The 13,030-nt window shown below is 41.3% G+C and overlaps 1 protein-coding gene across 2 annotated transcripts; it reads left to right on the top strand.

Moving 5' to 3' along the window:
* The first annotated feature begins 2,534 nt into the window (after nucleotides 1–2,534).
* On the top strand, nucleotides 2,535–12,752 carry SUMO1 (small ubiquitin like modifier 1). Of its 2 annotated transcripts, none has more exons than XM_071434669.1 (5): nucleotides 2,535–2,692; nucleotides 7,631–7,705; nucleotides 8,919–8,996; nucleotides 10,607–10,678; nucleotides 12,569–12,752. In XM_071434669.1, the coding sequence occupies exons 1-5, from the start codon at nucleotides 2,681–2,683 to the stop codon at nucleotides 12,587–12,589; spliced, it is 258 nt and encodes an 85-aa protein (XP_071290770.1). In that variant the 5' UTR covers nucleotides 2,535–2,680; the 3' UTR covers nucleotides 12,590–12,752. The 2 variants fall into 2 exon arrangements, with proteins under 2 accessions (XP_071290770.1, XP_071290769.1); XM_071434668.1 differs by lacking the exon at nucleotides 12,569–12,752 and adding an exon at nucleotides 11,516–12,385.
* The last annotated feature ends 278 nt before the right edge of the window (nucleotides 12,753–13,030 follow it).

Genomic DNA, 13,030 nt, shown 5'->3' with positions numbered 1-13,030 from the left:
GAGCTACTGTTACTTAGCTGGCTGCCCTAGAACACTGCATCCATCCTGTTTGCTAGCACTAACCCCTCTCAGGCAAACAAATTGGCATGATGAGATTACAGATTGTTCTTAGGTTAAAGTCTGCTTTTTTAAGAAATCTGTTTCTGATGGACTGAAGCAGATTTGCACAGAGTGTATGTGTGGGGCTTTGAGAAAACCTCTTACAGCTATTGGCTCCTAAACTATACAGCAGCTTGGGAGAAATCCGGCAATGGAGGTGAACTTTATTGGCTTCAGGTGACGGAGATTAAGTGCAGATAGGGAAATCAGAGACATTATAAAACACCTGAGAATTCAGTGAGGTTATTAGGGCAAGTATCATTAGCAGTGCATGCAACTGTAAGGCTGACTTTGGATTTTGTGGGAACAACCTTGTGTTAGTATATTTGGTAGTTTTAAAACAGCTTTTGTTGTTTTCTCTTTAAATGCATTCTATGTTGAATTTGAGCTGTTGAAAAAGAAAAGTGGGAGCTTTACTGCTGTACATCCACAATTTTCACAGTCTCAGCGGAGATTAACTTTGAAGATTCTGTACAAATCTGGCTTGTGTCCTGATGGGTTAATGCAGCCACAACTGATGGAATAAGAAGGAATCAAGAAAGGTGGTGCTACAGTTAGTGTGTATGCTGATGAGCTCATTCTAACCCTGTATCTTTATGGCTATGTATGTGGATAGGTAACTGCATTCTGACTCATGTTTTATTATGCCATTACTTGAAAAAGTTGGATTTTTGCCAGAGTTTGAGACTTTCACCTTAGCACAGTAAGGCTCTGTTTTTAAAAATCCCTTTAGAATTTATAAAAAGCAGTAATGTTCAGGATTGAATATTTGTCATTTTCCATTTTGTTAGTATTGTGTGTTGTTGTGGAGCCCTTGCATGGCTTATTTTGGCGCTTTGTGTTTGTTATTAAGCTCATAATGAGCTCTTACTGTGAGCTTGGCACAGTATGAACGTATTTGGCTTTTCTGGCTGCTTGGCCTTGCCTAAAAAAGATCATCTTCATTCTGTAGCTCTGTATAGCATTTGTTTTGGTTCTCTTTATTTATTTTTTCCTTCCCTTGTTAATTCTGAATTGTTTTAACAGTTGTTTAACAAAACTAATTCCCATGAGTGTAGATACTGATTGTTCCACTGGCTGGTAAAAGTGCACCTCTTGGTATAGCTGTGTTTGCAACTTGGCATTCAGTGACAAGCAGAAATGCAGGCACAGAGTGCAGCTGCTTTGGTGTTTGGTGTTATTACAGGGCAACATGGCACAGAGCATGGAGCTGTTTGTGTTAATGAATGCCCACTGCCCAGAGCTAATGAATGTACTCCGCCCTTTCCCAAAGGTAGCTGGTAAAGTTAGAACTCTGTTTAGTAGCATGAGGATAATAATCGCCTATTTCAATTGAGCTAATTTCTGTTGATTCATTGATTTTACATTCATGTTATTTTATGGTTCTCATGTGTGGAGTTTTTTTCTATTTGCTGGACACTTAGAGCTAAGCATATGCCTGTGCCAGCAGTGATGCCATGCAGGAGTTGCCTGAGCAGTTGGAGAGGGGATGTTAGGACTCCATGCTATAGTCCAAACAGCTTACAGCCTAAGTGTAATCTTTAAGGTAGATGTTACTTCTTGTGCACACCTCTGAATAGCCATGCTGTGCCAATGTAAAGCAGGCCAACTGTTCTGTTTTAATGATGTATCTTTGCAAATGCAACTGCCTGGGTGCAGATTTGCTTAATACATGCAGATCCCATTGCTTGCATGGTTGCAATGACTTAAAAAAATGCACTGTGTCTCAACAGAAAAGTGAGTTTTGTTATGACATCTTAGTAATGTCTTAAAAACCTTAGTAATCTTAACAACCTCAGCAAGATATCAGAGATAGGCAGAATGAAAGTGACTTTTGCTCCAAGATCTGCTGTTGTGGGAAGGGTTATGTGACTTCACAGAATTGTCAGGATTGGAAGGGATCTCTGGAGAGCATCGAGTCCAACCCCTGCCACGGCAGGGTCACCTGCAGCAGGTGACATAGGAACATGTCCAGGTGGATAATGTTTCCAGAGGGGGAGACTCCATGACTTCCCTGGGCAGCCTGTTCCAGTGCTCTGCCACCCGCAATGTAATTAAGTTATTTCTCAAGCTGAGGTGGAGCTTATTATGTTTTAGTTTACGGCCATTACTCTTCGTCCTGTCACTGAGCACCACTGAGAAGTGTCTGGCACCATCTCTTGGCACCCGCCTTTGAGGTATTTCTGTGCATCCATGAGATCTCCTCACAATCTCCTCAGACTGAACAGGCCCAGCTCCCGCAGTCTCTCCTCATGAGCAGAGATGCTGCAGGCCCTTCCTCATCGTTGTGCCATCCGCTGGCCTCTCCCCAGCTGCTCCGGTCGCCACGGTGCCCTTAACGTTCGTCGCTTCTTCCAACGGCGATCGCCCCTCTCGGCCACGGCCTGGGTGGGAGTCGGCGCCGGTGCCGCTCCGAGCGAGGGCCGGGCGGGGCGGCGGGCGGAGCCCGGCAGGGAAGTGAGCTCAGGCGCACCGGAAATCCCGCCCGTGCCGCGGCCCTGTGTTTGCGCTGCGGGCAGAGAAAGGAGCGGAGCGCCTGCAGCGGCCCAGCCGAGCCTGCCGCACGACACGGGGCCGAGCCATGTCTGACCAGGTACGGGCGGCTGTCCCGGCCGCGGGGGGACGGCACGGTGGGCGCGGCGGCCCTGGGGGCGCGGGAGGAGCTGCCTGCCCTCCCCGCCCGCACTCTCCGCCGCCGCGGGGCAGCCCCGGCCCGGGGCGAGCGGAGTCGCTGTCGCCCGGAGGGCGCCGGGGGGAACGTTCCCCCAGGGGAGTGTGTGTGTATGTATGTATGGATGCCGATCTCCAACCTCGACCACATTCAGGCCTCTCTCCCCGTGCGTTTTGATCCTTTTTCCCTCTTCCCTCGGGGTGTTTCGCGAGGAGCGCGGTCAGGCTCCAGGCGGGGATACTCGGGGGCCGGGGCGGCGTCCGGACGGAGCGGGATCGCCGCCGGCGCAGCCCCGGCCCTGGAAACCCGGGAATGCAGCGAGGGGTGAGCTGTGTTGCACAACTGTTGTTTTCTTTCCTTTTCCATTTCCCGGGTGTGCGGTAGGATGGTTTTCCCCCGGAGCGGGCTTTGTACGGGTTAGGCTAGGCTTGCCAGGTCCTCTGTTCGCCCTAGGAATGCGAAAGCTTGGTTTTCTCCCCCTCTTTTCTCAGCTGAGCGTTGTTAGCCTGTATTAAACAACCCCGTCCTTTATCAAGGCTCTGTCCTGCCTTCGCTCCAAGTAATATTCTCGTTATGCCCCCGTCATTTCTGTCTTCTGAGCTGGGGACCTAAATAGTTGCTTGTACCGCAAGTTCCTGGGTTGCTCGGCCTGGCATGTATACAGTGCTTTGCTTACAACTATTGCTTTAGGCTATGTGACCTGCTGCTGGAAACTTAAAACAGCGTTCCGGTTTTAATTTGTATTCTGTTTTCCTTTTTTTTTTTTTATATTGTTGTCATAAGGCACTGTTTTCTATCTGATTTTTCCAAAAGTGTAGCATCGCGATAATGTCAGTACCTACAAATGTTTCTTGTAGTGCCGTGAAGTCAAGAATAGTACTGGTGCCAGCCAGGAAATGAAAAGTCCCCAGAGACAAGGCTCAGCTTAGTGCATGCCGTGTGTGCTTTGGGGAGTAGCCTTGGTGCAGTCTGAGCGGTGAAAAGGGGCCAGCGCTGTGTGCGCTGGTGGTCTGCCTCCCCGCCCCCGGCTTCCCGGCACAATGCAGCTGACAATGGTGCTGCTGCCTCTCCGTGCCTGTGCCTGGGAGAGGGGCAGCTGGGAGAACAGCGATTGCTGCCTCCTAGGAGGACACGTTTGCTCTGTAGCGAAATACGTGAAAGTGACTGCATTTTAAAAAGAGCCGAACAAACCCACCAACAATTTCTGAACTAGATTTTATAGACAGATGTTCACGTGACCTGCTCTGTAGCTGTCTGCATATGTGAACCAAGGCATGTTTTAACAAATAGCAGCTTTCGTTAGTTAGGTAAATCCTTCCCCAGACAAGTTCTGCTAAAACACATGTGTATTTTGTCTTTGGGACGGCTTGAAGTGTGTAAAATTCCATGTATGTGATAACCTGTTGTGGCTATGTATTTTAAAGGTCTGTGAATAAGGAGCCTACTATTTATTTTTAATAGATAAGGAAAACACTGTTAGATGTTCATTTCTGGGGGACTGTGCAACAAGAGCTAAACAGATGCTTAAATAGAAGGATAACGTAAGGTTATGCAGCACTGTAAATCTCATTCCTCTCTTTATCAATCCTACAAGAATAACTGGATTACCTAAAATTGTGAGTTGCTTGGAGTATCATTCTATTTGGCCCTGGAATTAAGTTAAGAGGGGGGTCATTTATCACCAGTAAAATAAGGGGTTACTTTATTTTCAGTGGGAAATTGACTTTTATGATAAATAAAAGTACTTGAAAGAAGGGCAGACTTGAACAAAAACCACATGATTGCTTAGTGGGATCTGAGCAAAAATGAAACAAAACACAAGTTGTTTTCCCCTCCCTTCAAGTGTCTTAGGCCGTTTTTGTGTTATTTGAATCTAAATGTTATCTGTTCATGTACTGCTAATAAAGAATGCTATAGTTTGTATGTATGTTTTCCACTCCTATAAAAAAATGTAAGTTTATTTGCTTTGTTAGGAAGTATGTTGTACATCTGTTCCTCTAGTAATTTTGGTTTTGATGATTTTTCTTGAAAATGCTGAGAATGGTTTGTTTTTTTTTTTAAGGTTAGACATTGCAGTTTGAGCTCTTCTGCAAATTGGAGGAGGAAACTTGCAGTATGTTTCCTCACGATGTTTGTTTTGTGTGTGTTTTGTTTAGGGTCCTTATATAAGTGTTGGACAGTGCTAGGAGCCTTATTTTGTGCTCTTTAGGAAAACTGCAATGAAGCCTTTAAAACATCAGGCATCTAACGAAAAGTTAGAAATTGGAGTGTTGTGGTATTTCTGTTCCCTTTGTATGGTGGTCTTTATGTCCTGTTTCATGAGGTACCCTAAAGCACCCATTCTTTTCATAGGGCAAGAAGTCTGGAGGCTTGCTTGCTAATTGCTGATCAGGATTTTGTCAATGAATGCTACTAGTTTTAACAAGTCCTTCCTTTCTTTATTCCTAAGTGTTTTTGTGTTGCCTTAACCATTTGGCATTGAATGGCAATATAGTTCACTGACAAACTGCAGAGAGCATTTTCAGACTTGCTGAGTCTTGTATCCTAGTGTAAAGTATTTTGCTCCTGTTTTAAGTTTTGATTATTGGCACTTGTATTATTTGATTTTATATTTCTCTTCTGAAGCTACAGCTTTCTTTCCTCTTATTTTGTGGGTGAGAGGTTCTGGGGCTTGAAGCAAGCCCCTCATCTTTATGGTTTGATTTTTTTTTTAATCCCTCTGCTTTAATTCCCTCCGCTTATTCTACTGTTTGGTGCTTTCCCTATTTGTTTTTAATACTAGAGCCCTCTTTCCTTGAGGGTAGGAATCAAATATGAATCATAGTTTTATCACTCATATTGGCCAGAGGCACTGTCATAGTAGCAATGATCATTAGTAATACCTTGTACAGGATGATTGGGTTTGGAAGCCTGAGTAGGTAGATCTGTTACAATGTACAGAACTATATAAGTACTACAAATACCTCTAGTGCTGGGATAATATGCTGTCATGCCATTTGTAAAGTAAATTTAGACAGTGACTGACCTGAAATGTCATGTAGTGGTTCTCTCAGTAATAGTGAAACAGGAGCTAGTTTTGAAGCTACAAACCAGATCAGTAGAGATCTGAATCTTGGTCTGATTCCTAGAAGTTAGTAATGCTGCATAAAGACATTGAAACAGCTGTGCAAGTTATCAGAACAAGTTGCAGCTTCTTGTTTTTCTTTCTGGTCAGGAGTGAATACCAGTGTGTTTCTCTTCCTGCAACTACTCCCAGAAGCTTAGTGTCCAAATGTGTTAGGGAAAACTTTGGGGAACACAGGTGATCTGACTGTGTTACCTGTGAAGAACTCCTTTCATGCTTCTAAAGTGACTTGCTTGAAAACCTGTGTATGTCAGGCTTTTTGAAAGCCTGGGTTGAGTTTTTGGATTTGAGCTTGAAGGGTGATGAATCAGTCCCTGCAGTTTAGGTTGTGCCTGGATGGGTATTAAAAAAATAAAAGGTATTCAAACCAGGTGGAGTCTCTGGCTCATACTTCTTTCTATTGTAGAAACTGAATTGGTCTGGGTTGAGGCAGTCAATCAAACTGATAGAAAGAACACTTCCTCTTTTTCTTTACTCCAGATTGAGACTGGTACAGATGGGAAGGGTGTTTGCTGACTTGCCCTGTGCCCTTCCCTGATCTTTTAATGTTCAAAGAAGTTATGTGTGTTTAACTTCTTTAGGGAGCAGGGGGAAAAAACTTAAAAAGCTTTTAATCTGGAGGTAGAGACCTATCTGGATGGCTTAATAGAGAAGGTTATTATTTTGTGTGTTTTTGGTATTTGATCCTAAATTTCAAGTCCAATCATACAAAGGATATTTCTGTATATTTAGTAACAAGTCCCTTTTGGGATGGGAGCCTGTGGTAGACACCTGTACATGTTTTGTTTATTAGAAAAGGATGATTTCAAACATGATCAGCAGGGTACCTGTGGTTATGATTACTTGGGAACAATTCTTCATGGAGCACCCTCTAGACCTGATGTCTGTAAATCCCTTTGTCCTGCAGTGGAACATAGCTAAAGGCCTGGTGCAGGATATGTAGTGACAGGCAAAGAACGGGGTTAATAACACCTGATTTCTCCCTTGTTTTGTCCATCAACTGGTAACATGAAAACTCTGATGTCCTTAATTAATGTCTTAGAGTGTATAACACTTAAACCTTTTTGATGAGATTTAGTGCTCAAGCTGTTGAATCAAACTGGTCTGTACAGTTAGTTCTTACCCTGGAAAGATATCAAAACACTATAGTGCTTGGAACTGCACCTTTTTACACTTAGAAGTATTGTGGTCTTAAGACAAACGTGTTCTTTTGTTGTCATAGAAAAGAAGTTAGCTGACCAGCCTTTTGAAAATAAGGACTACCTTTGATGCAGTGGGTTGAAAAATGTTTGCATGGTTCACTCTCTTTAAGTTGATAGGGTGTTACAAGTACTTTCTGTTTACTCTCCTCACGATGTTCCTTTTTTCTGTCAAATAGCTGAGCCTCTTAGTAGTCTTAGTATGCTTCTTGTGGGTTTTTTGCTGTTTGTTGTCTAGGAGTTAGAGGTATAAAATCATACTTCTTCTTTTTGTATGTCATCTATTTCCAAATGGTTCGTCTCTCATTTCTTATGTTCTTCATGGTTCTTTTCTCTCATTAATTGAACTTCTCACAGGTAGACAGACAACCTTTCATAATACTATGTTGCTGTTATTTTTGTGCACACACATACAGAGAAAGAAAGAAGACACCTTGAGTAGTCTGATTTCACGCAATAGAGGATGACAGCTGCCATACTCTCCAGTGGAAACAATAAAGTGTTACCTGATCAGGTCTTTTTATGTTTTTCTTGCAGGAAGCAAAACCTTCAGCTGAGGACTTAGGAGATAAGAAAGAAGGGGAGTACATTAAACTCAAAGTCATTGGGCAGGTGAGTTTTTTACATAATTGCTTGTTGACATTTGATGTAGGTGTGACTTCTTGTATGGTAGAAATGACCAAATGCAAGTTGATACTTTCAGTTCTTCAGTGTGGATCCTCCTCTGCCATAAACTACTTCCAGTTTCCAGAAATGTGTATTAGTATACTCTGGTATGTTTTTTTATGCATTGAGGGATTAATTTATCCAAGGGTATGAATGAAATAAGGGGCAAACTTGATAAATTCAGGTCCTCAAAGTTTATGTGGTATCCTAGGCATGAGATCAGCTTTATTTTTCAGGGATAGGAAAAGGATTGTTGGCTGCCCTGTTGGTAGATGTAGCAACCAGATGAATGGTGGATTAGAAGTCTGAATTCTGGCTGCATTGGAATGTGAATGTTGAGAATGTTGGAATCTTCTGTGCAAAGAGCCCCTAGCTCAGATGACAGCTAGGATTGTTTGTTGGAGTTGTAGTGTTTGCTCCATTTGGGGGGAGACAGATGACTTTCAAGTAGGACTAACAGAGAAACTACCTTACCTCTTGCTGGCCTAATCAGGAGTTACAAGAACACATTGAAAAGCTGGAAGTGGCCCAGATGCTTTTTGCACAGAACCTCTTGCAATCTGTTTTATCTGTAGCCATTTTGACAGTTGCAGCTACTTGCATCTTAGGGCTAGTGGGAAGGACTACAGAAATAATAAGATCTGTGATTTCTCCTTAGGTTAGTCTCATGTTGCCAAGTCTGCCTGTATCCTAACTTCTAGATAATTACTCTTAAATTGAACGAGGTTTCGTATATATTTTGAAGTGCAAGCTTTAACTTGTCTCTTTAGAATCTTAGAGCAGAAATCCCCTGCATATGTATGTTTGTATTTTGTGAGTATATCATCTGGGTAAAGATGGCAGCACAGACTGAACCATGGATGGGTTTTAGTAACTTGAAATCCAAAAGCTCCATGTTGAGCCTGAGGCTATACGATGCCATCTGTTTTTTTAAAAAGTGCTTCCTGTGGAAGTACACAGCGAATTTAGTGACTGATAAATCATCCTGGAGGTTCACGTCATGATGCACCAAGGTATGCATGGTGATAGTTAAATCACATTCCATGTTTCATGTAAGTTTTATATAATTTTTTTTTTCTTAATGAAATGTTTAAAAATAAAATAGATGAAGTTAGCAGTTACTACAAGGAGAGTAAATTTTTTTCTTTTCTGTCCTTAGGACAGCAGTGAAATTCACTTCAAGGTGAAAATGACAACACACCTCAAGAAACTCAAAGAATCATACTGTCAAAGACAGGTTTGTGAAACAATGACGTTCTTTAAAAAGAAAATAAAAACCCACTGTGCTTTCAAATAAAGACTTTGGAGGTATCTGATGGTACATAATGGATCTCCTTGTTTCTTTTAGCAAGTAAAAGTACTCCTATGTAAGACAATTGTGAAGTTATACTCTAAGTTAAAGAAATCTGCAATATTAATTGTGTATGTAGGTAAATAGTAACAATTGTTACAGACCAAAAGCATATCTTCACTTCCAGATTCTGTGGCAGATATTGTGGATTCACAGCTGCTATTTCCAGAAGCCCTGGCCTAGTTTGCCCTCAGCTTTGGGGATAGATGCCTTGTGTGGCCTTTTCTTGGATAAGTGTGTTGGAGTTCACTTCAGGAGATATAATCATAAGTAATAATACTTTGGGGGCTTTTTCCTAATACTTTGAGACAAGTTGAACTTGTCATTGAAGTGTTCTTTCGTGAAATGTTATTTTTTGCTGCCTTTCTGGTGTAGGAGGAAAGATAAGATCAAACACCAGATACATTTGTAGCCAAATCCAAATGGTTAAAATTATGATTAATTTTAAAAACCTGATTTTTTTTTTTAATCATCTTGGAAATAATTCATGCAGCATTCTTACTGACTAATGAACATGCATGTGTGGAATTCTTTCTTAAAGAAAAAATAATTGTTTGAGTAAACACAACTGTCATCTCCTGAGCTGAATTCTGGAGGGTCTGTGATTTCCTCTGTTGCAGTCAGTGCAGTTTTAGGTGTAAAGTAGCCTTTCTCTGGTAAAGGGACTATGAACATTTCTTCCACATTGGCCAAAGGGATTGTTGAAACAGTGTGAAGATCTGTCCTTACCTGAGAAAATTTTCTGCCTAGTTGCAAGCGGTATTTGAGAGCTGAGTGATAAAATTGTGTCCTATTCCACATGAGTTTGTTTTGCTCATAACCTGCAAGAGAAGGAAAAGATGAGGTATTTGCCTGATCTGTTGATGTGAAGTATGACGTTCTGCCAGAACATGGGCACCTTGTGCAATAGACATACTTTAACTTAACTCTGTTTACCTTTGGGATGTTTGTTTCACTTTGTTTGAATGCTGTTCGTTTTTCTTCCCGTCAGCTCTGCTCTTTCTTGTTCCCAGTGCTGAGCATTTGCAGAATTGATAATGGTAAAGGTTGTGATTCCTTCCTGTAGCCATAGAAGATTGGGAAAGCAAGGGTAGGAGTTCATGAAGTAAATATCATGTTTCTCCTGTTGTCTTAGGATCCTTAAATAAGGCTGATACACTGTTCAGAAAAATATTTGTGTAAACATATCTTGGGAGAGAGGGCATAGTCAGTACTTAATTCATAAATAAAGACAAGCTAAAAAAGCTAAGGAAACGTCCAGGTTGTTTAGCTACAACTCCAGTGGGACTCTGGAACAAACCCACTTTGGCACTATCATACTTTTTGTGTCACTTCTTGGTAGTCTACTTGAACGCAACAGAATATCTGAGCTCCCTATGTAACAGGAACTAACACTCTTTTATGACTTTCATGTGTTGTTTTTATTTAAAACGTTTTTTTTCTTGCAAACCCATTCAAGATGGGTTTTTTTCTTATACATGTGTTTCTTTTTTTAGGGTGTTCCAATGAATTCACTCAGGTTTCTCTTCGAGGGTCAGAGGATTACTGATAATCATACCCCCAAGGAGGTGAGTTTCTTCCTAGAAATATGGTTTGACTATATTTCTTTAACTAGGATCTTTTAGTAACAGCAGATAGGCAGTTTGGAAAGAGCCTGCTTGGACCTCCATGTGTAATGCCCCAGAAAGGAGGGTGTAGTCACTGCTTGCTAGGGGGGGAAAAACACAAAGGCAATCTTCCCATTGTTGAGCTTGAACTTCAGTATGACTTTGGAATAAATATATATTTAGTTCACATTTAGTAGATCAAAGTGTAAATAAACAGAAAACAGTTACTTCTGTCCAGTGACTTCCACCAATTGTTATGAAAAAGCAGGAAGAAACCCATAATAATGACCTTCTGGAAATATCGAACAAACTTGTTGACTATGAAGTTGAACAAGTTGCTCTCTCTGAAAGAATAGTTGTAAACAGGCTTTGAGTTGCAAGGTGTAGGTGTTAAGTTGCACTGTGAGCTAGTAGTGCACTATAGATGTAATTCATGTGGCTCTGCAGCTGATGCTTTCACTATGATGTTGGTGATATCCTTGTTCCCCCTAAACAAGGGGTTTAGAGAACGGTAAAGCCAGCAACTTCCAGGCTGATGTGGACTGCTCCACAAGTGGGTCTTTCCTGTAATGCTTTTGCTTTGACTCAAATACCTAAGTCTGAAGCAAATGCCCAAAAATTGTGAATATTGTCTAGTGAGATGGAGACTGAAAATTCCTTCACCCCTTTGATGAATTATGACGGGACAAAGGAACAAAGCATTGTATAGTTTGTCTAGGACCTGCTCTGATTTCATCACACCAGATTTATACAATTATTAATAACAATTATTTGCTGTTTTTTTCTCTGTTCTCACAGCTGGGGATGGAGGAGGAAGATGTGATTGAAGTTTATCAGGAACAGACGGGGGGTCACTCAACAGTTTAGATCCTTCTGATTTTCTTCCCCCTTAATCCTTTTTTATTTTTAAATAATAGTTCTTTTGTAATGTGGTGTTAAACACTGAAACTGGCACCCCATCTCTGGGAGTTTACTTTCAAGCGTCTGGTATTTTGAATTCTCGTGCTCATTATACACTATTGTTTCTGTTTTCATTGTGCTGAACTTCTGTGATCCAGCTGCAACCTTGCTCCCCTCTTCCCTTCTGCCCTCCCCTTTAGGAATACATGTACTCACATGCATTTGTATGTTCACTGGGTTCGTGCATTTCAGGCACGAAGGCTGTAAGATCTGCCAGGTGGGCGAGTGTTCTTAATGACTTCCATATCTGCCCTGAAGTTTTGATGTGTGACTGTCTCACTCCTGGACTATAACTTTCAGTGCGAGATGAAGTTTTTCAGAGAACTAAACTGTGGAGAAGTTGTGTATCCATAACTCAGAGCTATTTTGCTTAAATTATGCTGATGGCCCAATGAGGAAGATCGACGAGTCGGAAATGGAAAAGCTAGAACTGTTGTCATCTGTTCCTTGCTCCAGAGATGGCTTTGCTGAAGATGTGAAATTGAAAGCCCTAATGATTTTTAAATATTACCAGAAGAGCCCAGAAGCATTTTAACCTCATATAGCAATTAGTATGTGCAGGTATCCATGCAGGAATGTTCACAGCAGCCAACTGGTGTTACTTTGACACGCTTGTTTGTACCTTTTGGCCTGGGACGTGGGTTTTGAATGGACATTGTCTGTACCAGCTTCATTTAAAATAAACAAGAAAACCAATTTTATAAACAACTTGCATTTTCTTTTCAAATGATTGGAAATGAGCAAAACCATTAGAAGTTCTAATTAGGGTATGCTTTTCCTGTGACTATAAGTTGAAGCCAGAAAAAAATTGTGCTCTGTAAATATACCTCATAAAAATTTTTCTTTTTTCCTACTTGCCCTCTTAAAATACTTGATCTGCTTGTTTTTCAGGTGACTCTTAGAGACTACTAGCAGTTTCTTCTCTTGGAAGAGACTATTCACGTACAGTTACGTAAATCTTCACTTCATGCACAGAATTTAAACTGAAAATGCAACTTGGAAGTAAATAAAGATGGCTTTTAATGTCTACATTTCATATGATATGGTACCATTAAATAATCTATGATTGATGACATGGAAGTGTCATGACAGTTCATTGGGCATCATTATCAGGGTCTACATGTTCCATCTACCTGCAGGTTATAAATGGTCAGTTTGAGAACTTGTTACTTAATATGAAAGCTGAGGTGGGAGATATTGAGCAGAGTAGTGTGAAGAGAAGATTTCACTGCTCTCTCTGCTTCACCTCTTTTGCAGGTGAATAGGACTTCTTTGGTAAATCAAGTTCCATATAAATGCCAGCTTCAATTAAAAACATTTGCTGGCATACTATGAAAAATAGCAGGTTTTAAG

Source organism: Agelaius tricolor, unplaced genomic scaffold (genome assembly GCF_023055355.1).
Source record: "Agelaius tricolor isolate 1412-34295 unplaced genomic scaffold, bAgeTri1.0.p SCAF_10, whole genome shotgun sequence".
Lineage (NCBI taxonomy): Eukaryota > Metazoa > Chordata > Aves > Passeriformes > Icteridae > Agelaius > Agelaius tricolor.
The sequence above is the reverse complement of the archived record's forward strand: the minus strand, read 5'-3'. Positions and strand labels throughout refer to the sequence as shown.